This window comes from Rhinatrema bivittatum, chromosome 2, assembly GCF_901001135.1.
Source record: "Rhinatrema bivittatum chromosome 2, aRhiBiv1.1, whole genome shotgun sequence".
In the NCBI taxonomy this organism is placed as follows: Eukaryota; Metazoa; Chordata; class Amphibia; order Gymnophiona; family Rhinatrematidae; genus Rhinatrema; species Rhinatrema bivittatum.
Genome location: NC_042616.1, coordinates 175401800 through 175426105, shown reverse-complemented (window position 1 = coordinate 175426105; position 24306 = coordinate 175401800). Strand labels below are relative to the sequence as shown.

The 24306-nt window shown below is 40.9% G+C and overlaps 1 protein-coding gene across 7 annotated transcripts in view; it reads left to right on the top strand.

The window, feature by feature from the left end:
* SGCE (sarcoglycan epsilon) overlaps window positions 1-24093 on the top strand; it is a 107378-nt gene extending 83285 nt beyond the window's left edge. For 6 of the 7 annotated variants that reach the window (XM_029588908.1, XM_029588904.1, XM_029588902.1 and 3 more), the window contains 3 exons: window positions 13381-13424; window positions 13785-13819; window positions 23815-24093. In XM_029588908.1, the coding sequence (XP_029444768.1) occupies window positions 13381-13424; window positions 13785-13819; window positions 23815-23865 (130 nt within the window). In that variant the 3' untranslated portion in view covers window positions 23866-24093. The remainder of the gene's footprint in view (window positions 1-13380; window positions 13425-13784; window positions 13820-23814) is intronic. The other variant, XM_029588905.1, reaches the window with a different exon arrangement.
* Window positions 24094-24306: the final 213 nt, after the last annotated feature.

Sequence of the window (24306 nt, the reverse complement as noted above, 5' to 3'; positions counted from 1 at the left end):
AATGCAAATATTTTCCAAATGAGACAGTAGCAATTTGTGATTCAGAGTATTGAAGGACGCTAATATATCTAGCATTGTCAGAACAAAGCTCTGACATCTATCACATCAAAACTTGACAAGAGAGTCTCTCGGTACTAAATGTCTTCTGGAACCCAAATTGAAATTGGTTGAGAATTCAGTGCTCATCAATGAATTCAGTTAATTGTTTCAATTCTGCATTTTCAATGATCTTTGCTAAAAATGGCAAGGATGACATGGGACGACAATTTGAAAAACAGGCAGGAATTAATTAGATTATTTTAGATGTGACATTTACAGGCGCACGCTTAAATTTACCAGACATGGGTGCTTTCCTCAAGTGAGAGACAATTTGTTTTATAGGACTGTTAATATAGGGATATGCTGTCTTTTTTGTTTTATTCATTTCAATTTACTGCACAGAAAAACAAAACAAAGAAATTTAATGACACAAATCAAAAAAACAAAATGAAACACCCCACCCGAAAGCTTTTTGGTGGCATATCTCTAGGCATTGATAATAAGGGGATCAGTTGTGTTGAATCTACAAGACCATGTTTAAATATGATTCATATTTTCTATAAGACTTGACTTCCAATGATTTTTCACTAAATGGAAATTAAATTATGGGACTGTTCTCTATTTGATATTTTGCAAATAATTTGAGCATAAAATTGCCTCAGTGTTGGATTACAAAAATTGAGCAGCTGTGAACCATTTCTTATAGTTTACTATATGATGCAGTTCAAATAGACCATATTACATTGAGAGGCCTTTAGGCAATTTTGTATGTAATCATCTGAAAACAGATGATATTATTCTCCATTTTTACTAGTTAGACATGTAAAGGGTCGATATTCAGTTGCTGAGCGGCTACATAAGTTAGCCAGATGCACTTATCTGGGTAATATTTAGTGGTGCGGCAACTCCTCTGAATATACCAGACTATCTTAAAGTTAGCTGGATAAGTATATCCGACTAACTTTAGACCAGCCCTTCAGCACAGTCAGAGTTAGCTGGATAGCTTAACCTGCTAACTACACTCCTCCCTGGAACACCTCTTACCTGCCCCTGGAATGCCCCCGACTTATCCGGCTACAATATAGCTAGACTTCTAATATTGTGGTTTTGAGTATTGGTCCCAGATATTAAAAGATATAATTGATATGTAAGATTTTTCCCTTCCCAGTGCAGTCTCCCAGTAGTATTAGAATCAATTTGTAAAATTAAATGGAAAAAAAAGTTGGAAATACCACACAGAGTCCTGTTTCTGTCTATGGGGAACTGTACCCCCTACCTGGAGGAGGGCAGAAGAAGGGGAATTAGAGCTCACATCCTAAGGAGTTGGATGGGCAGCAGTTCTTGCCTTCAGACAGAATTCTTTCTAGGATTTTTATGAAGCTTTTTGCTCCTATTTTTGTTTGGGAGGAATTTTATGTCGCCATTCCTACCCATGAGGAGAGGTTGAGGAGGACATTATTTTTTTCCTGCTTTCTTTTGGACTCTTACAAATGCACAAAACACAATGAATTAAGGGCAGGTTGGGTGACCCTGAAACAAATTGAGGGCCCCCAATTGAATCGAACTTTGTTCGTTGCATTTGTTTTAAATGAAGGTATAGGACCTGTGCCTAGGCACAAGGCCAGGTCTTCACTTAGGGCATAGGCTGATGCCCAAAGCAGGGGCCATGGTCTATGCCCGAGCTGAACACTGAGGTCTTGGCCTAGGCCCAGGCCGACACTGGGGCCTTGGCCAAGACCCAAGCCCCCCCCCAATTAATCACTTTCCTGATCCGATAGGTATCTGTGGAAGTGGCCAGACCAGGACCCAATGCCTGTTTCTCAACCCCCATCCCAGGTCCGATGCCAGGGCCCAGCCTGGAGGCTGAATCCTGATGCCTGGGCCTGAACCTAGGCCAAGGCCAGGGCCTGTGCCCAGGCCTGATGCCACAGCCTGGCCAGGATGCTGGGTCCTGATGCCAGGGCCTCAGTCTGGACCCAGGCCTGATGCCAGGGCCTGGCCCAGAGGCTGTGTCTCAACGCTGGGGCCTCAGCCCAAACCTAGGCTTAACATCGGGTCCTAGCCTGGTGGCCAGGTCCCAACATATGTGCCTCTGTCTAGGATCAGGCCCAGGCTTTGGAGGAGCTCTGATGACATCCTCTTCTTTCTTTTTTTCTTCTTCAACTTACACAGTCTGCTAGGTTTGTGCCAGAATTAATTAACTTTGATGCATTCACTCCAGCGGAAGGTGCCATTTTGCTGTATGGCATAGGGTGCCAGGCTCCAGTTCAGGCCCCAGCTTTGGGCCTGGATCTGGGCCGAGCTGTAGCATCAGACCTGGGCCTGGGCTCCTGCCTAGGCTGAGGCCCACCCATTGGGACTTGACCTCCAGGCTGGGCTGCAGTGTTGGATCTGGGCCCAGGCTCCAGCCTAGACCAAGGCCCAGGGATCTGGACCTGGCCTTCGGATAGGGCCATAGCATTGGGCCCAAGCCTGAGCTCCAGTTTTGACTGAGGCCCCGGCTCTGGGACCTGGCCTCTGGGCCAGGCTGCAGTGTCTGTCCTGGGGCTGGGCTCCCGAGGTTTTGGCCTTGAGTAAGCCAATGCCATTCTCACAGTGACCTACCGCATCCTCAGCCTATGCAAGGCCAAGGCTTTGGCCTGGGCCTAGGCCTCGCTGGCAGATCCCCACCAGACCAGATAAGTGGGGACTGGGGGGGGGGGGGGAATCTTGACCCTGGCATTTTTCTTGGTGGGTGGCAAGAAGGAATGGGAGGCTTTGGGAGGCCCATATTCATTTTTGTTTCTGTTTTTTGTTTTTTGTGTGCGTGTGTGTGTGTGTGTGTGGGGGGGGGGGGGGGGGGGGGGGGGTTAATGTTTGATTTGTTGTTTTCACTCAAATGAAATTAATCAAACATTCCATGAACTGAAATTCATAGGAAAATACCTCCTGAAAATGAACAAAAAACGAAATCTAATTTTTTATCCCTGCATACCCCATCTCTATCAGAAAGGTCCCTGGGAACCCCAGAGAAGGACACCGGAATCCAGTACCCATCACCATGGAACTATCCTGTACCTCCTGGAAAGAAGGATTTTCCATGGTGCCTGCCATTTAAGAGTATAGTGATAGGAGTATACTACTGTCCACCTGGACAAAATGGTCAGACAGATGATGAAATGCTAAGAGAAATCAGGGAAGCTAACTAATTTGGCAGTGCAATAATAATGGGAGATTTCAATTACCAAATATAAAAGATCTCTTAATGGGTAACCCCACGAGTACAGTAAACTATATTGAAATACGTGGTGTTTAGAATTTTGAAAAAACTTCAACGCTGTGCATATCAATATTTACTTATGAATTTAAGGACCATCATACCACCCAAGTGCTCACAAGTCAGACTTGCATTTCATGCACTTCATTAGGGTCACTTTTAATCAATTGGTCCACATAGCTCAGTTCAATTTTTATGGATTTTTTCATTATAAGTTTAAAAAAGAAAGAAACAACTTCCCTTATTCATCCATTGTCGGGGTCATTCATCCCGTAGCTGTCGGGGGTATTCGTCCGACGCGCGCGTTTCGCCACACTAGCTGCTTCAGAGACGTGTATTCAAACTCTCCTGATTCAGCACTCCCCTTATTTTAGCGGGGATACAAACAGATCTTTAGGTAATCGTAGATTCTTACAAAGGAAAGAACTTCAATGATGTTAGAGGTCCATCAAAGTTTTCTAAAAATGTGTAAAAATTCTTTGATTAAATTCAGCAATATTACTTCTTTACAAACAATGTTTTAACGATGTACAATTGCAGAGGGAAGAAAAACAAGTAAACTTACCGGACCCAACGCCATCTCCCCGCTTAAAGTTCTTAGCGGTAGAGCGGCTTGGGTCGGTCTGAATTTAAATGCAGTTGCGTCTAGTATCCACCTGACAGTCAAGTGATTCCTGATTTCGGCGGGCAATCGCCAGAAATGAAACCATTCAATGTCTTTATTCAAGCCACCAGGGGTCACTGATTTTAATTGAAAGATCCACTTCTGCTCGCACTGTCTCAAGGTCTGTACACGATTTCCACCTCTCCAATGCTGATTGATGATTTCTAACACCGTCCATTTGATATCATCAAATTCGTGTTTGAACTCTTTAAAATGAGCAAGGTCGTATGACATAGTGAGGGCAAAGGTAGCGCCGGTGCCATTTTGAAGATTGGCAATACGGCCCGCGTGCAGGAGGTCGCTCCCGGACCCCCGCTGGACTTTTAGCAAGTCTTGTGGGGGTTAGGAGGCCCCCCCCCCAAGCTGGCCAAAAGTCCCTGGGGGTCCAGCGGGGGTCCGGGGGCGATCTCCCGCACGCATGATGTCGGGAGCCAGGAAACAAAATGGCGCCGGCGCTACCTTTGCCCTGTCACATGATAAGGGCAAAGGGCCACCGGCGCCATTTCTCAACGCAGCGGTGGCCAGAAAGCGGGAGGAGATCACGTCGAGACCCCCCCACTGGACCCCAGGTAATTTAAAACATTTGGGGGGGGTTCGGGAGGGTGGGTGATTTGTTTTAAAGGTTCGGGTGGGTTTTAGGGTTTTTTTGGTGTGCCGGTTTTCCCGCGCCCTATTTAACGATACAATACAAATGCCCCTGACGATAAATCGGGGGCATTTGTATTGTATCGTGTATCTAACGATTTTGGACGATTTTAAAATTATCTGATGATAATTTTTATTTTTTTTTAATATTTTAATATTTATTAAATTTATTAAATTTTTCAATAATTAAACAAGAGTTTCAGGATTTCCATAATACAATAATCTTATATCCATCCTACTTCCAGGAAGATACATTACACAATAAACCAAAAGAAAATTTCACTCAAACTCCTGCACATTACTATAAAAATATTAAGGAATGTAATGGGAGATCCAAGACAATATACAAGAGCATTATTTCCATCATTACAATTATAAGAAATCAAAAGGAGAGTTAGCATAATCATTACTGCCCTACTCTAGGGTTCAGCTCTCTCAGCTTCAAAATTATCAATATAGGAACGCAATTGTGAGGGATCATAATACACGTATCTATTGTTGTTAATATACATTAGACATTTGCAAGGGTATCTGACTGTTATTTTGGCCCCCAGTTGTCTGGCTTCTTGGCACATTTGTAACATCTGTCTTCTACGTAACTGAGTACTTCTTGCGATATCTGGATATATTCTGATTTTTTCATCAAAAAACAACTTTTCTCTATTACGAAGAAAGCATTTTAATACGGAATCTCGATCTCCAGAAAAAATAAAAGTACACATAACAGTTCCTCGGAATTCCAACTGTTCCACTGTAGAGGATTCAAGAATTGCTGTTAAGTCATCCCCTATATTAATAGGGGGATTTTGTTCCTGTTGGGATGGTACAGTTGTTTTCTTAACAAAATAAATACTCGAAACAGGTGGTATAGCCTCTGTTGGAAATAAGAGAACTTCCATCAAGTATTTTTTAAACATATCTCGCAATGAGGTATATTTTATAGAAGGAAAGTTAATTAACCTCAAATTTAAATATCTTTGCGAGTTTATCTGACGATAATTTTAATCGTTCAAAAACGATTCACATCCCTATAAAAGAGTGCTCATTGGGCTGCTAGCACAAAGAGTTCCCGATATGCAGGGGTAGGAATAATTATAGACAATTTGCTGGTGCATGAGGTTCTGTTTAAACTAGCGGATGACAATGGCCGATTTTTGCTGCTTCAAATTAGGGTAGGTTCCCAAGTCTACATCCTTCTCAATGTCTATTTTCCAAATGCAAACCAGGTGGCATTTTTAAACACCATTGACAAAGTACTTCAGTATCATGCAACTGGCAAACTTATCATTGGTGGCAATTTTAACGCCGTTCAAGATCCCAATCTTGATATATCTCATAGCGGCACTGTAGTTAGAGGCATGAAGCGGGATTGGCACAACTTCTTGGAGAGATGGAGCCTAATAGATATTTGGTGCCAAAGAAATCCAAGGTCTCACTCTTATACATTTTTTTCCAAGCCACATTGCACATCTTCCCGTATACACTACTTTATTAATCACACTATCCAAAATGTGGTTAGTAAAACTGGCATAGATAGCATAAACTGGTCAGACCATGCCCCTATTTGGATGGAGTTTGTTGCAGGAGCCTGATAGTGGATTTCGTACCTGGCGACTTAATGACAGTTTGCTGTGTGACAGTGATTTTGTTAGTAAATTGGATACACAAATTAAATCCTACTTTGAGAATAATCGAACTGAGGGCATGCCTCATACTGCAGAATGGGAATGTTCTAAGGCTGTCATAAGGGGCTTACTCATTGCAAGAGCAGCATACTGTAACAAGGAGCGGGAACAGCACCACAGGTCTCTGTTACAAGAACTTGACTATCTGATGCAGCAACATAAGCTTTCTCTATCTACTACAGTGTATCAAAAGAAGCTAAGGGTCAGGGACTCCCTAAGAACCATCGATGATGCTGCTATCAGTCACACCCTTAATATGCTAAAGCAACAATATTTTGAAGGCGGCAATAAAGCAGGGAGATATCTTGCACATAAACTAAAGGTTGCCCGAGCCCACACATTGGTAGCAAAAATTTGCAACCCGCAGGGGGAAACTGTGACTTCATCTGTAGACATCTGGCAGGCTTTTACAAATTTCTATGCCACCTTGCACGCTTCAGGGGGACCGGTGGCTGAATCCACTATAACAGATTATCTGGACTCTGTAGCCCTTTCGGTGCTCACCCTCGAACAATCTTCGTTACTGGACAAACCTATAACAATATTTGAAGTAGAAGAAGCCATTAAAAAGCTGAAATTGGGAAAATCACCGGGCTTTAGATAGGTTCACTGCTGCATACTATAAAACATTTAAGGCGACCCTTACAATTCTTTTGATGGATATGTTTAATTCGCTCAGGGATAACAATTGCTTAGACCGTCATGCTAACACGGCAGGAATATCAGTAATTGCAAAACCGGGCCGCAATCCAGACCAATGCGGTTCATATCAGCCAATATCATTGACCAAACTTGATCTGAAAATATTGGCTCGAATCTTAGCAGCTAGGTTGAATAATGTGCTCCCTAACCTAGTACACTCAGATCAGGTGGGGTTTGTCCCTGGATGACTAGCAGCTGATAATGTTTGCAGGATTTTGAATTTAATCGAATACATGCAAAAGTGTGGCATCCCAACAGTCCTTCTTTCACTAGGCATTTGACTTGGTTCATTGGCCTTTTCTGTTTGAAACATTTAAACGTTTGGGGTTCGGCTCCTATTTTATACAGTGGATTATGAAACTCTACGACCACCCCTCTGCCAGAGTAAAAATCAATGGCAGTTACGGTGATGCCTTCCCAATAGACCGTGGCACGAGACAAGGTTGTCCATTATCACCCCTTCTGTTTGCATTATTTTTAGAGCCATTTACAAACCGCATCAGAGCTGCGACTAGCATACAGGGAATTGTTAAAGACCAATACCACTTTAAGATTTATTTGTTCGCAGACGATGTCATGCTTACTTTGACAGATCCCTCTCCCTCCCTACAGGGTATCATGATGGAGCTGACCTCTTTCAGTAGCATATCTGGACTATGGGTGAATTATGATAAATCGGAGATCCTTAATATCAACCTCCCCCAATCCGAGGTCACTGAAATTGCAAAGCACTTCCCTTTTAAATGGGCAGCTAAGGCCTTGAAATATTTGGGCGTCCATATCAGAAGTCGTGCTAGTCAGCTTCATGCACTTAATTATTATTAACTTACTTAATTATTATTAACATAATGATTAATTATTATTATTATTAACTTACACCTTATTAACTTACACTTAATTATTATACACTAAATTATTACACCTGATTATTATTTATTTATTATTATTATTTATTATTTAATTATGACTGATATAATTATTACACTTAATTATTACACTTAATTATTATTAACTTACACCTTGTAACTTGTTCTCTGTAAAGCTTGTTGCTATTTTTAGTTCTCTGTGAACCGAGATGATGTTCCCAATGTGTCCCGGTATATAAAAACACATAAATAAATAAATAAATAAATAAATAAATAAATAAATAAATAAATAATTACACCCCCTTCAGAGAGATTTAGGCGGATGGTCAAGGGGTACCTTTTCATGGCTGGGTTGTATAGCCATTATCAAAATGAATGTTTTGCCTAGATTACTCTACTTTTTCACCATGATACCGATAATTATTCCTTCTTCACTACTGAAAAAATGACAGAAACTCATTTTTTGACTTATTTGGAGAAAACGTCCACCTAGGGTTAATAGGACAATCCTATACCTTCCGAAAGTAAGAGGGGGCCTTAGTGTACCCAATTTAGAAGGATACTTCTGCGCAGTGCAACATCGAGCCCTAGTCATCCTACACAGAACTACGGCTTTACGACAATGGGCACTATTTGAACAATCTTTTTCTGGGTCTCAACCATTATCTGCTCTCCCTTGGCAACCCAAGTCCACCTGGTGATTATATACCATATGCTTTAGAAACTACCCTACAGGAGTGGTCTCGTTGGAGAACAGCCTTAATAGGTCCTGAACAGCATACACCATTAACCCATATTTTTGGTAATTCAATACTTCCATCCCCTCAGCAGGAAGGACCAGCTTCCCAACTGATGCAAGCGGGTATCCTATGCATCAAGGATATTAAAAAACAAGACCTTATTATGTCCTGGGAGGATGTGGGTACTCGTTTTCACTTGGCACAGGTGAATTTTCTTTTATACGCCAGTGTGTATCATGCTATTAAGCAGGGGTCTAGATGAGGCACACTACGACTAACTACTACACTGTTTGAAAATATCTGTATTAATGCTCACCATGTACGAGGTGTCATATCAAAAATATATGTTTTATTAAGTGGTAAAGATCTAAATACTTTCTGACAGCAAAAGGTATGGGCTGAAGATTTCGCCCAACAATTATCTAACAAGGACTGGGACATGATATACACCGCAGTGTATAAGTGCTCCATTTCAGCAAGCATACAAGAAAACTGCTATAAGTTACTCTACAGATGGCACTATACACCAATTCAAGTACATAAATTTGTACCAAGGTCATCTGATCAATGTTGGCGGGCATGTGGCGAGGTGGGCACGTATTATCATATGTGGTAGCAGTGTCCGAAAGTGCAAACTTACTGGTCATCAGTTATGTCCTGGACTTCTTCTATTCTCAAAATTGACCTTAAGGCAGAACCGTGGCATGTACTGTTGACTCTACCTTTGGAAGATTTAAATAAAGACACACAGCGCTTCCTCCAACAAACTTTTATTGCAGCAAGGTTAGTTTTGGCTCAACACTGGAAAGACAGCAAGGCACCTAGTCTTGCCATGATGCAACATAAACTTCATTTTCTATTCCAGATGGCTTGCCTGACAGCAACTCACCATGATCGCCTCCAAGTCTTTCTCAGACTTGGCTAGCAGAGCAGAAGTAGATAGTCTGCTCTTCTATTATTTGATCCTCCATGATTCAGGTCATTTATACTCGCAGTACTTTTCATTCCCACTATTTGATCCTTTATTTTTGCCAGCATTATTGATAATTGAATGGTATACACAGATTTGTCCTTGTTGTCAGCAGGGGTTGGGAGGGGGTAAATAAATAAATTAATGACTCAATGCTTATAAAACCTTTGTTGGGGCAGACAGATGCTCTTGTTTCTGTATGTTATATTATCTGCAGAGAATTATTGCATTTTGTATTTTGTATTCTGTATATTGTACTTGCATTTACTCTGTTTATGCAGATATCACTGTGTTAGTGCATCATGTTTGCTTTGATAATAAAACATGATTAGAACAAAACAAAAAAAATACAATCCTAGAGGCGCAGTCCATATGTATTCCATGCATTAAGAAAGGTGGAAGGAAGGCAAAACGATTACCATCATGGTTAAAAGGTGAGGTGAAAGAGGCTATTTTTGCCAAAAAAAATCCTTCAAAAATTGGAAGACGGATCCATCTGAAGAAAATAGGATAAAACATAAGGCTTGTCAAGTATAAAACATTGATAAGACAGGCAAAGAGAGAATTTGCAATGAAGTTGACCACAGAGGCAAAAACTCATAATAAAGACTTTTAAAAATATATCCGATGAACTGAACCAAATCACTGTGAACCTGGAAATGTAGTAGGCCAGATTAACAAACTAAAGAGTAGCAAATCACCTGGACCAGATGGTATGCATCCTAGGGTACTGAAGGAACTAAAATTGAAATTTTTGATCTATTAGTTAAAATTTGTAACCTATCATTAAAATCATCCATTGTAATTGAAGACTGGAGGGTGGCCAATGTAACCCCCATATTTAAAAAGGGCCACAGGAGCGATCCAGGTAACTATAACCATTGAGCCTGTCTTCAGTGCCGGGAAAAATAGTGGAAACAATTCTAAAGATCAAAATCATAAAGCATATAGAAAAACATGGTTTAATGGAACACAGTTAACATGGATTTACCCAAGATAAGAATTGTCTAACAAATCTGCTTCATTTTTTTGAAGGGGTTAATAAACATGTGGATAAAGGTGAACTGGTAGATGTAGTGTATTTGGATTTTCAGAAGGCATTTGACAAAGTCCCTCATGAGAGGTTTCTATGAAAACTAAAAAGTCATGGGATAGGAGGCAATGTCCTTTCGTGGATTTCAAACTGGTTAAAAGACAGGAAACAGAGAGTAGGATTAAATGGTCAATTTTCTCAGTGGAAAAGAGTAAACAGTGGAGTGCCTCAGGGATCTGTACTTGGACCGGTGCTTTTCAATATATATATATATATATATATATATATATATAAATGATCTGGAAAGGAATTCAACGAGTGAGGTAATCAAATTTGCAGACGATACAAAATTATTCAGAGTAGTTAAATCACAAGCAGATTCTGATACATTACAGGAGGACCTTGCAAGACTGGAAGATTGGGCATCCATATGGCAGATGAAATTTAATGTGGACAAGTGCAAGGTGTTGCATATAGGAAAAAAACCCTTGCTGTAGTTACACGATGTTAGGTTCCTTATTAGGAGCTACCTGGAAAAAGATCTAGGCATCATAGTGGATAATACTTTAAAATCGTTGGCTCAGTGTCTTCTGCAGCTGTCAAAAAACGAAACAGAATGTTAGGAATTATTAGGAAGGGAATGGTTAATAAAATGGAAAATGTCATAATGCCTCTGTATCGCTCCATGGTGAGACCGCACCTTGAATATTGTGTACAATTCTGGTCGCTGCATCTCAAAAAAGATATAGTTGTGATGGAGAAGGTACAGAGAAGGGCAACCAAAATGATAAAGGGGATGGAACAGCTCCCCTATGAGGAAAGGCTAAAGAGGTTAGGACTGTTCAGCTTGGAGAAGAGACGGCTGAGGGGGGATATGACAGAGGTCTTTAAGATCATGAGAGGTCTTGAACAAGTAGATGTGAATCAGTTATTTACACTTTTGAATAATAGAAAGACTAGGGGGCATTCCATGAAGTTAGCAAGTACCACATTTAAGACTAATCTAAGAAAATTCTTTTTCACTCAATGCACAATTAAGCTCTGGAATTTGTTGCCAGAGGATGTGGATGTTAGTGCAGTTAGTATAGCTGGGTTTAAAAAAGGATTGGATAAGTTCTTGGAGGAGAAGTCCATTAACTGCTATTAATCAAGTTTACTTAGGGAAGAGCCACTGTTATTAATTGCATCAGTAGCATGGGATCTTCTTAGTGTTTGGGTACTTGCCAGGTTCTTGTGGCCTGGTTTGGCCTCTGTTGGAAACAGGATGCTGGGCTTGATGGACCCTTGGTCTGACTCAGCGTGGCAATTTCTTATGTTCTTATGATATTCATTCAGAGAATCAGGCCTATGACAAAAAGCACATTTAGATTTTTCTTAATATCACTTGGAAACTGTCTGCTGATTGTGGTGAAGAGTTTTTGATAACAGTAATTTTTTATGCTGAAACACCCCACCAGAGTGTCCATTGTATTACTGACTGCAAACATGTCGTATACCTTCCTTGTTCTCTGCTAGGGTAATTTTGTAACTGCCCAGATTGGTATAAAATCTGCAGGTCCTTTTTACTTGTAGACTTTACAGCAATTTTCAAATAGAATGTTGGAAGAAAAATATGCGCATATTTATGAAAATGCAAAAGTATGCACGTAAGTGGAAACTTCACCCCCAGGAGTGCTTCCGCTCACTGAGGATAAACTTGGGTGCATACAGACCCTTGTGTGTTCTTTTGCCTGTATATTGGGCAGGCAATTTTGTAAAAGACCAATCCCACATGGAGTACACTGTCTTACCTGCGGAAATGACTTTGAAAATGACACTCTGTATGTTCTTAAACCACTTTTCCCTCTTTTATTTCATTGGTTTGCAGTAATTATAAAAATAACAAGTACTACTTTTCTTGAGCATTGCATTACTACTGCAATGCTTTCTGAAATATGAGATTAACATCTGAGGAATTAGCACCTGAGAAGTGTTTTAATCTTAATCTTTAATGCACAGTCTGTAGTCCTGTTATCCTGTCCTATGGATGATCACTTTCCCTGATTTTCTTGATTTGCATTGAGCTGGGAAAGATTCTTGATGTAATGGATTGGTAAAAACAATAGGGGTAGATTTTAAAAGGGTCACGGGCATAACCCTTAAACCCCCCCCCCTGTGCGCGCCGAGCCTATTTTGCATAGGCTTGGCGGCATGCGCAAGCCCCGGGACGCACGTATGTCCCGGGGCTTGCAAAAATGGGCGGGGCCGTGGGCGAGTGCCCCAACACAGCGGCCTGTGTCGGGGCCTGCCGCGCTGGCAGACAGCCGGCACGCACAAGTTACGCCTGCCAGAGGCAGGCATAACTCAACAAAATAAGCTGGGGGGGATTTAGGTAAGGCTGGGGGGTGGGTTAGATAGGGGAAGGGAGGGAAAGGTGGGGGGGAACAAAAAAAAAGTTCCCTCCAAGGCCGCTCCAATTTCGGAGCGCCTTGGAGGAAACGGGGAAAGCCATCGGGCGTCCCCTAGGGCTCGGCGCGCGCAAGGTGCACACATGTGCACCCCCTTGCACGCACCGACCCTGGATTTTATAACATGCGTGCGGTAGCGCGCATGTTATAAAATCGGGTGTACATTTGTGCGCGCTGAGTAGCGCGCACAAATGTACCCCCGCGTGTAATTTTAAAAATCTGCCCCATAGTGTAACAATACAGGTAGGACATCAAAGAGTAGACTGATCGGCCAATTTTGTTGCAGCTTTCATCCTTCAAGATTGTGTTATAACCTACATTATCATTTTACAGGAATTTACCACACCAGACTCAGATTCCACAACAGCAGACTGCAGGTCAGTATAATAATTGCAAAAGGGCAAAATTCATCAACATTGTATTTGTTGAAGAGATCAAATAACATCTTTAAGGTCCAATTTTTTTTTTTTTGCACTAAATATATGTAAAACAATAATCAGAGAATTGTAAATTAAATTGGATAAGCAGCCACAGATTTTCTTCCTCAGCTCAGATAATGTAAGGTACTGACTGACACAATGATATGATCCCAGCATAGGTTACCCAGCTTGGACACAGGAATGTAACATTTTAAAGAAAGTTTTTGCTGACTTGAAGCTACAGTGCATACTAAAGACACGTGTTTGGTGTTTTCATTCAAAATTCTTCCTCTTTGTTATTGCTTTCGGGGATTAAAGGAGAATTTCGTATGACAACATTTCAGAGATTTGAGGCAAGTATAATGTAGTTGCTTTGTATATTATGATCAGGGCTTCTAATTTTGGGTGTTTATAAATTGTAAATTTAGGTGTTTAACTTTCCAGCTAATTAAGGGTTCTTTTGGGGGGGAGGTACAAAACAATCTGTGTTTATTGGTGTTTTCGTAGGGCAGGTACTATTGTTGGGCACCTTTCCTGGTTGATTGAAATAAACACATTTGTGTGGCTTAAGCGTAGTTAGTGTGGAAAAGGCACACACGAAAAACGCAGAGGATCCAGGGTAGGCAAAGGGAGGGATGAGAGAGTACTAAGGGAAGTGGTGTTTTTCTTGTGTTTACCTAATATACACCTTTTTTTTTTTTTTGCATTGGGGGTATTTCATCCGGGTTTATCAGTTAAAACCTAAAATCAGAAGCCCTAATGATGACTGGTGGAAGGCCCATATGGTGATACAGTTGTGGAATAATGTAAACTGCATCTTACATGCTTATACTTATGGGCTTTCTGCACTCCTTAGGTACAATTAGAGTGCAAAAATAAAATAGAGTTCAGTTTCAAGTCGACCTAACAGACATCAGTACCTAAAGCCAGACTGAAAAAATAAATGTTTGGACACCAAAACTGTATAACTGGCTGTTAAATCAAAATCTGTGATTTCCTGTACATTGACGACATCATCTGCTAGAAAACTGGTGCATGATAAAATTGACTTATGTGCTTCTATACCATTTGTACGCCTTAGTCCAGGCGTTGGAGTTTGTTGGGGGTTATGTATCTCATCAGTACAAGGTAAGTGGAGGAAACTGAAAATACTTGATGTTTAAATTAATGGGCCTGAATTTTTTTAAATTATTTTGCTTTTTGTCTTATTGCAGATATCATAGTATTGTTATCAAGCTGGCTGCACTGACACACCCATGTTTCTACAGTTTGTAATATTATAATTCATGGGGAACCTAAATGTATCATATCAGTACAATGGACTCAAATTTTCAAGTCAACGTGACTCTACCCATCCATCCTCACCCTGAGCTTCCAAGCCAGTAATGTGCTAGGAGGGGGTTTCTAGGAGCCCCTTGTAAAAGAAATGCTGTGAAAGTAGGGAATGTTTCATTGGATGGAACCAGGGTTGCCAACTGGCTCCAGGTTTTCAGGACAGGTCATTCCAGTCCTGATTTTACTCCTCTGCATGCAAGTACTTATAGTCTTGGTTTTCTGAGAGAATGCAATTGGTGAATCAGAATACATCCCAGCTTGCAATGGGTTAAAACCAGGACTGGATCAACCTGTCCTGAAAACCTGGAGCTGAGGCAGACAGAGAAGTATATAGATGAGACCTTCAGGGACATAGTAGTCAAGTCCCAACTTCAGACTGGCAGACCTGGTGCTGCCTTGGAGGAAGAAGGACTCATGATGGGAGAGCATCAACCAGGTGCAGCAGGAAAGGATCCTGTAGCAAGGACCTTTCGCACTGAGGATATCTCCCCAAGGCCTACTGCCCAGGAGGGAAGGGTTAGGTCGGCCGTCATAGTTGGTGATTCGATTATTAGGAATGTAGATAGCTGGGTGGCTGGTGGGCATGAGGATCGCCTGGTAACATGCCTACCTGGTGCGAAGGTGGCAGACCTCACGCCTCACCTAGATAGGATTTTAGACAGTGCTGGGGAGGAGCCGGCTGTCGTGGTACACGTGGGCACCAACGACATAGGAAAATGTGGGAGGGAGGTTCTGGAAGCCAAATTTAGGCTCTTAGGTAGAAAGCTTAAATCCAGAAATGCTCCCTGTTCCACGCGCAGGTCACCAGAGGCAGGCAGAGCTCCGGAGTCTCAATGCGTGGATGAGACGATGGTGCAAGGAAGAGGGATTCAGTTTTGTTAGGAACTGGGGAACCTTTTGGGGAAGGGGGAGTCTCTTCCAAAGGGAGGGGCTCCACCTTAACCAGAGTGGAACCAGACTGCTGGCGCTAACCTTTAAAAAGGAGATAGAGCAGCTTTTAAACTAGAACAAAGGGGAAAGCCGACAGTCGCTCAGCAGCGCATGGTTCGGAGAGAGGTATCTTCAAAGGATACTAATGATGCATTAGAATTAGGGCATCCCGACAGTGAGGTTCCAATAATTAGAAAAATAGTCCAAGTGCCTCTAAAAACTCACCCGAGCTAAAAATTCTAACTTATCCCTATCAATTAAAAAGCAGAATGAAAATACAAACAGAAAACAAACATTGAAATGTTTGTATGCTAATGCCAGAAGTCTAAGAAGTAAGATGAGAGAATTAGAATGTATAGCAGTGAATGATGACATAGACTTAATTGGCATCTCAGAGACATGGTAGAAAGAGGATAACCAATGGGACAGTGCTATACCGGGGTACAAATTATATCGCAATGACAGAGAGGAGCACCCGGGAGGAGGTGTGGCGCTTTATGTCCAGGATGGCATAGAGTCGAACAAGATAAACATCCTGCATGAGGCTAAATACAAAATTGAATCTTTATGGGTAGAAATCCCTTGTGTGTCGAGGAAGACTATAGTGATAGGGGTATACTATCGTCCACCTGGTCAAGATGGTGAGACTGACAGTGAAATGCTAAGAGAAATTAGGGAAGCTAACCAAATTGGTAGTGCAGTAAAAATGGGAGACTTCAATTACCCCAATATTGACTGGGTAAATGTATCATCGGGACACGCTAGAGAGATAATGTTCCTGGATGGAATAAATAATAGCTTTATGGAGCAATTGGTTCAGGAACCGACGAGAGAGGGAGCAATTTTAGATCTAATTCTCAGTGGAGCACAGGACTTGGTGAGAGAGGTAACGGTGGTTGGGCCGCTTGGCAATAGTGATCATAATATGATCAAATTTGATTTAATGACTGGAAGAGGAACAGTGTGCAAATCCAAGGCTCTCTTGCTAAACTTTCAAAAGGGAAACTTTGATAAAATGAGAAAAATTGTTAGAAAAAAACTGAAAGGAGCAGCTACAAAAGTAAAAAATGTCCAAGAGGCATGGTCATTGTTAAAAAATACCATTCTAGAAGCACAGTCCAGATGTATTCCACACATTAAGAAAGGTGGAAAGAAGGCAAAACGATTACTAGCATGGTTAAAAGGGGAGGTGAAAGAAGCTATTTAGCCAAAAGATCTTCATTCAAAAATTGGAGGAAGGATCCAACAGAAGAAAATAGGATAAAGCATAAACGTTGGCAAGTTAAATGTAAGACATTGATAAGACAGGCTAAGAGAGAATTTGAAAAGAAGTTGGCAGTACAGGCAAAAACTCACAGTAAAAACTTTTTAAAATATATCCAAAGCAGAAAGCCTGAGAGGGAGTCAGTTGGACCGTTAGATGATCGAGGGGTTAAAGGGGCACTTAGAGAAGGTAAGGCCATCGCGGAAAGATTAAATGATTTCTTTGCTTCGGTGTTTACTGAAGAGGATGTTGGGGAGGTACCCGTAATGGAGAAGGTTTTCATAGGTAATGATTTAGATGGACTGAATCAAATCACGGTGAACCTAGAAGATGTGGTAGGCCTGATTGACAAACTGAAGAGTAGTAAATCACCTGGACCGGATGGTATACACCCCAGAGTTCTGAAGGAACTAAAAAATGAAATTTCAGACCTATTAGTAAAAATTTGTAACCTATCATTAAAATCATCCATTGTACCTGAAGACTGGAGGATAGCAAATGTAACCCCAATATTTAAAAAGGACTCCAGGGGCGATCCGGGAAACTACAGACCGGTTAGCCTGACTTCAGTGCCAGGAAAAATAGTGGAAAGTGTTCTAAACATTAAAATCACAGAACATATAGAAAGACATGGTTTAATGGAACAAAGTCAGCATGGCTTTACCCAGGGCAAGTCTTGCCTCACAAATCTGCTTCACTTTTTTGAAGGAGTTAATAAACATGTGGATAAAGGTGAACCGGTAGATGTAGTATACTTGGATTTTCAGAAGGCATTTGACAAAGTTTCTCATGAGAGGCTTCTAGGAAAAGTAAAAAGTCATGGGATAGGTGGCGATGTCCTTTCGTGGATTGCAAACTGGCTAAAAGACAGGAAACAGAGAGTAGGATTAAATGGACAATTTTCTCAGTGGAAGGGAGTGGACAGAGGAGTGCCTCAGGGATCTGTATTGGGACCCTTACTTTTCAATATATTTATAAATGATCTGGAAAGAAATACGAGTGAGATAATCAAATTTACAGATGACACAAAAGTGTTCAGAGTAGTTAAATCACAAGCAGATTGTGATAAATTGCAGGACTACCTTGTGAGACTGGAAAATTGGGCATCCAAATGGCAGATGAAATTTATGTGGATAAGTGCAAGGTGATGCATATAGGGAAAAATAACCCATGCTATAATTACACAATGTTGGGTTCCATATTAGGTGCTACAACCCAAGAAAGAGATCTAGGTGTCATAGTGGATAACACATTGAAATCGTCGGTTCAGTGTGCTGCGACAGTCAAAAAAGTAAACAGAATGTTGGGAATTATTAGAAAGGGAATGGTGAATAAAACGGAAAATGTCATAATGCCTCTGTATCGCTCCATGGTGAGCCCGCACCTTGAATACTGTGTACAATTCTGGTCGCCGCATCTCAAAAAAGATATAATTGCGATGGAGAAGGTACAGAGAAGGGCTACCAAAATGATAAGGAGAATGGAACAGCTCCCCTATGAGGAAAGACCAAAGAGGTTAGGACTTTTCAGCTTGGAGAAGAGACCGCTGAAGGGGGATATGATAGAGATGTTTAAAATCAGGAGCGGTCTAGAACGGGTAGATGTGAATCGGTTATTTACTCTTTCAGATAGTAGAAAGACTAGGGGGCACTCCATGAAGTTAGCATGGGGCACATTTAAAACTAATCGGAGAACGTTCTTTTTTACTCAACGCACAATTAAACTCTGGAATTTGTTGCCAGAGGATGTGGTTAGTGCAGTTAGTATAGCTGTGTTTAAAAAAGGATTGGATAAGTTCTTGGAGAAGAAGTCCATTACCTGCTATTAAGTTCACTTAGGGGTAGATTTTAAAAGAAGCGCGATCAGCCTACTTTTGCTTGCGCATCAGACTCAAGCAAAAGTACGCTGGATTTTAGTAGATACGCGCGGAGCCGCGCGTATCCACTAAAATCCCTGGATCGGCGCGCGCAAGGCTATTGATTTTGTATAGCCGGCGCGCGCCGAGCCGCGCTGCCTAACCCGTTCCCTCCAAGGCCGCTCCGAAATCGGAGCGGCCTCGGAGGGAACTTTCCTTTGCCCTCCCCTCACCTTCCCCTCCCTTCCCCTACCTAACCCACCCGCCCGGCCCTGTCTAAACCATCCCCTTACCTTTGTCGGGGGATTTACGCCTCCCGGAAGGAGACGTAAATCCCCGCGCGCCAGCGGGCCTCCTGCGCGCCGGGCCGCGACCTGGGGGCGGATACGGAGGGCGCGGCCACGCCCCCGGACCGCCCCGGGCCGTAGCCACTCCCCCGTACCCGCCCCCAAAACGCTCCCGACACGCCCCCGAAACGCCGCGACGACCGGGCCCGCCCCCGACACGCCCCCGACACGCCCCCCTCCGAAAACCCCGGGACGTATGCGAGTCCCGGGGTCTGCGCGCGCCGGTAGGCCTACCGGCGCGCAGGGCCCTGCTCGCGTAAATCCGGGCGGATTTACGCGAGCAGGGCTCTTAAAATCCGCCCCTTAGAGAATAGCCACTGCCATTAGCAATGGTAACATGGAGTTGACTGAGTTTTTGGGTACTTGCCAGGTTCTTATGGCCTGAATTGGCCTCTGTTGGAAACAGGATGCTGGGCTTGATGGACCCCTGGTCTGACCCAGTATGGTATTTTCTTATGTTCTTATGATCTTAAACCTGGAGCTGGTTGGTAACCCTAGGTGGAACAGAACTTGGAGAGAGCATCTTGATAAGAAATTGAGAGCACATCACTACATAGAAATAACATTTTTTGAATGATAAAATATTTTAATATCTGAGTCAAAAGGAGAACTCCAAAACTGCGGAGCCAAGTATTTTAAAACATGATAAAAGTAGGACTAAATGGTCAGTTTACAAAATGATTTTAAGAATGGAATCACTTCCTTATGAAGAGAGATTAAACAGGTTAGGGCTTTTCAGCTTGGGAAAGCGGCAAGAAAGGAGATAGAATGGGGTGGAACAGTGTTCAGTTATTTACCTTTCAAATTGTATTAAGACTGGAGGACACTCCATGAAACGAACAGGTAGCAGATTTAAAACAAATAAGTATTTTTTCACTAAATGCATGATCAAGTACGGCATGTGTTACTGGAGGGTAAACAAACACTGGGATATTACTCAATAATTCTCTATTATTCCAATAGTTATATACACTTAAAGAGAATAATTGGTATCTATAAATATATTCATGTAAAAATTTTTTATTGATATCACACACTATAAAATCACATTTCTAACTAGACAATGTTAAAACTAACTAACGCTCACCCACTCACCTTCCATTCATGCTATTAAAATATTTGAAAACATTGTGACACTGTATACATATACATATACCAATACCTAATACACCATATTTTAACACATTGTGTTGTCCATGTGTGCCCAATATTATATAGTGGTTTTTTTTTAAAATTCTTTATTTTCAGTTTTGAAATTATCCAAGATATAATCTCTTTACAGAAAATCTGATGTCTAATACAAAGAAACTAATGAGGAAGAACTAAAATACATGAATACTTCTTATTACATTTTAGGCATCATAATTATAGGATAATAAGGGGATGATAAACAGAAGCATTTACACAAGAAATTAATACCATATTTAACAAATTGTGACTCACTAACTGAACATTCCATAGAGCCCTTTCTTATTCTACTCCAAGACTGTGGTAGATGCTTATGGAGGGTGAGCAACCAAGAACTCCTTCAACTGTTTAGGCTCTAAGAATATATAACTATTACTTTTGTAAGATATACAAGCCCTACAAGGGTATTTTAAAGTAAATCGGGCCCCAATCTTTATTAAATCACTCCTCATTGAAAGAAACTCCTTACGGCGTTGTTGTGTTGGCTTAACCACGTCAGGATAAACCCAAATGGGAAAACCATAAAACTTTGCTTGTTTATTTCTAAAAAACATCCTAAGTATATTATTTCTCTCTGAGAGAAACGCGAATGTAATAAGTAACGGTTTCCTTTGGGATATCTCTAACTGCAATGATGATTCCAATAAATCTGTTAAATTTAAAGCCAAGTTTGGCTCCTCCATCTGGGTTACCTGATGTAAGTAATAAGCCTTCACCACCACTGGTAATGCGGCTTCAGGGATCTTTAATATTTCCTGCATATAAGTCCTAAACAAATTTAAAGGTGTAATATCTTTAATAACTGGAAAATTTATTATTCTCAAGTTATGCGCCCTTAATGAATTTTCTACAGCCTCTAATCTTTTAGAAGTGCTAATTTCTGACTCAATCAGTTTAACCTGATTTTTCTCTACCTTGGTAATCTTACTTTCAAGTACTTCAGACTTAGCATTAAAACGTGTTATTATCTCATTGTTAATCATAGTCTGCTGTTTAGTTTCTAAAGTAGCCTGTGAAAGAACTTTGATTGAACTATCAATTGATTTCAAAATGGACCATATACCTTCCAAACATTGAACCCTCAGTTAGGGCTCTAAGCTGCTCATCTTTCCCATCGACAACAGTTCCTTCTTTCTTTTCATTACTTGATGGTATATGGCTAACAGCTGCATATAATTCAGGTGTAGAAGTCAATAAAGAATCCATTTTTTCAGGTATCTCCGCTGCTGTAGCCATTACTGGTGACAAGATATTAATATCTCCAGGATAAGAAGGTTTCTTTGGAGTTCCGGGGCTCAAGGTGACATCTAAAGTCAGAGGGGGTGGTATATGCTCCTCTACCAACCCCCTAGCGACTAAACTCTCCAGTTTACTTGGCTCGGGTACTGAAAAAAACCCAGGTATCTGTGATTGTCTCGGTTCTATTGTTGGTGAGTTTACTACCTCACCCCTCAATCTCCCCTTTCTTTTTGTGTGAGGCATATAGATAGAAAGAAAATATTCCAATACGGAAGGTCTTGTCTCTGGGTTTCCAACAGATATGCTCAGTTAGTCACTTTTACACCTCCTTATTAACGGGGGCTCATGGGAGAGAGAAGGAGAAAAGCAAATTTTAAACGTACCGATATTCGTTGGTGTGTAGTCGTCCCAGCAAACAGGAAAATGTAATTATCCTCAATACAAAATGCCCAAAGTTCTTCCAAGCCGCGCGCGCCCCTTCGGCGCGCGCGGCTTAGGCAGCGAGCCGGCGTCGGCTGCGCGCCGCAGGAGGGGCGGTTTTAACAGCTACCGTCCCTCCTAAGTGACGTCAGCTTCCGGGCCGGCAGATGGTGATCTTCGGGACTCAGCTGTTCGTAGCCTCCGACTGTCAGCTTCCGGGCCGGCAAGATCTCTCCCTCGGGGCTCAGCTGACTCTCAGCCGCGACTTCACACGAGCAGTAGAAGGTACTCACTCCTCTCTCTCCCTCCTTCCCCGAAAGATTCGCCGCAGGAGGGGCGGTTTTAACAGCTACCGTCCCTCCTAAGTGACGTCAGCTTCCGGGCCGGCAGATGGTGATCTTCGGGACTCAGCTGTATAGTGTTTAATAATACTTTCTCAATATTTATTCTTCTTATAATACCATGTATCCAATCTTGTTTATAGTATTTTTCTCAATATTTATTCTCTTCTTGCCTTCACACACCACGGGCAAAATCACCCCGATCTACTCAGGTTTCTCTCCAAATATTTTTACTTCAACATGATTCCTTCCAATTCGTATGTTCCGTCCAACAAAGATCCTTGTTTCACCCCCATATTGGGGCTTCATCAGGGACTCATCAATATAACAGGAACCAACTTCCCACCTATTCCCAAAAAAAAATATCACAGTTATATGCCTATAACTCAAACTTATTACCAACCCATCAAACATCTATTAAACTCATCCACAAACGACTATAAACGAACCTTCAAATACCGAAGTTCCTCAAACCTGATATCAGATATACAATCTGAATATATTATAGATACCAATTATTCTCTTTGTGTGTATGTAACTATGTGTTACTGGAGGACATGATCAAGACATCTAGTATGGATACATTTAAAAGAGGTCTGGACAAATTCCTGGAGGAAATGAAAATAAACCATTAATTAGCCAGGTTTTATTTATCTATTTTTATTTCACATTTATTTTAAATTTGTGATGTACCGCTTAAGCAAACATAATGTACAAAGAGGTTTTCAACTAAACATACAGCATTTAAAAGAGACAGACAGCATACAATTATACAGAAATACAGTAATAGCTAATTAACATAAAGTATACATTTTATTAATAAAATTATAATAATAATTAACCCTAAATTATTTTAAAAACCTCCTGAAATAAATAAGCCTTGGGAAGACCACTGCTTATCCTTGGGAGTCAGCAAAAAGGAATGGATTTACTGTTTGGTTTCTACTGGGTATTTTTGATCTGGATGGACCTTTGGTTTGACTCAACATGGCAGATATTGTGCTTAAATCAGCCTTAGCAGAATTTTGATAATTCAGTTGGCAGTTTAACCAAGAAGAATCATTATTTTCATTTGTTTAATTTTGATTTTTATTTCTTTTCTTAGTGTATATCAGTGGTTAGTTGTTTTGTTTTTTTTTGTTTGTTTTCAAAGCTTCTTCTGCTGACCAGCTTTGAATACAGGGTAGAATATGCTGATTGTCACACAGTGAGAGATGGAAAGCAGTATTGAACAATAATCTCTAGATTTCCCATCTAAGTCTATATGCCTTTACCAAGAAGGTTCAGTTAAAGTATTTTATAGCAGAGCTAATAATAGTGAATAGTAAGCTTGTTTGTGTAAATGTGCTATTCCCATGCATTGCCTATGAATGTTATAAATTCACAATTTAGAAATAAATAGTTATATCAAATTTTTACTTATTCACAGGTAAATGGTATCCCTGAAGAAAGAAAACTGACAGAAGCAATGAATTTGTAATTAAATGATATTGCATTTAATTATTTAACAAAATAATGCATGTGGTGGGGGGTTTTTTTTTACAGCACAGTATAGTGTGCATGCCAGTATTATAACTATCCATTGCCAGACACAGTATAATAAACAATTTCTATTTAACTAGTGTGCCACATTTTTTTGTATTTTGAACATGTATTATTTGTATAAAACAAAACAAAAAAAGAATAAAACATCTTTCTGGTAACACTATATATTTGTTATTTTGTGATATTTTAAAAGAAATAACTTTTTAAACACCAATTAAACATGTTTTTTGTCATGGATATTTTAGAATGTACTATAATTCACAATACCGAATACCAGATAAAATAGATCTAAAACTACTTACCTCTAACACTAGCCTTCTCCCTTCACCAAAGAAATGGACAAATATATCTTCTTCCATGAGAACTGTAAGCTATT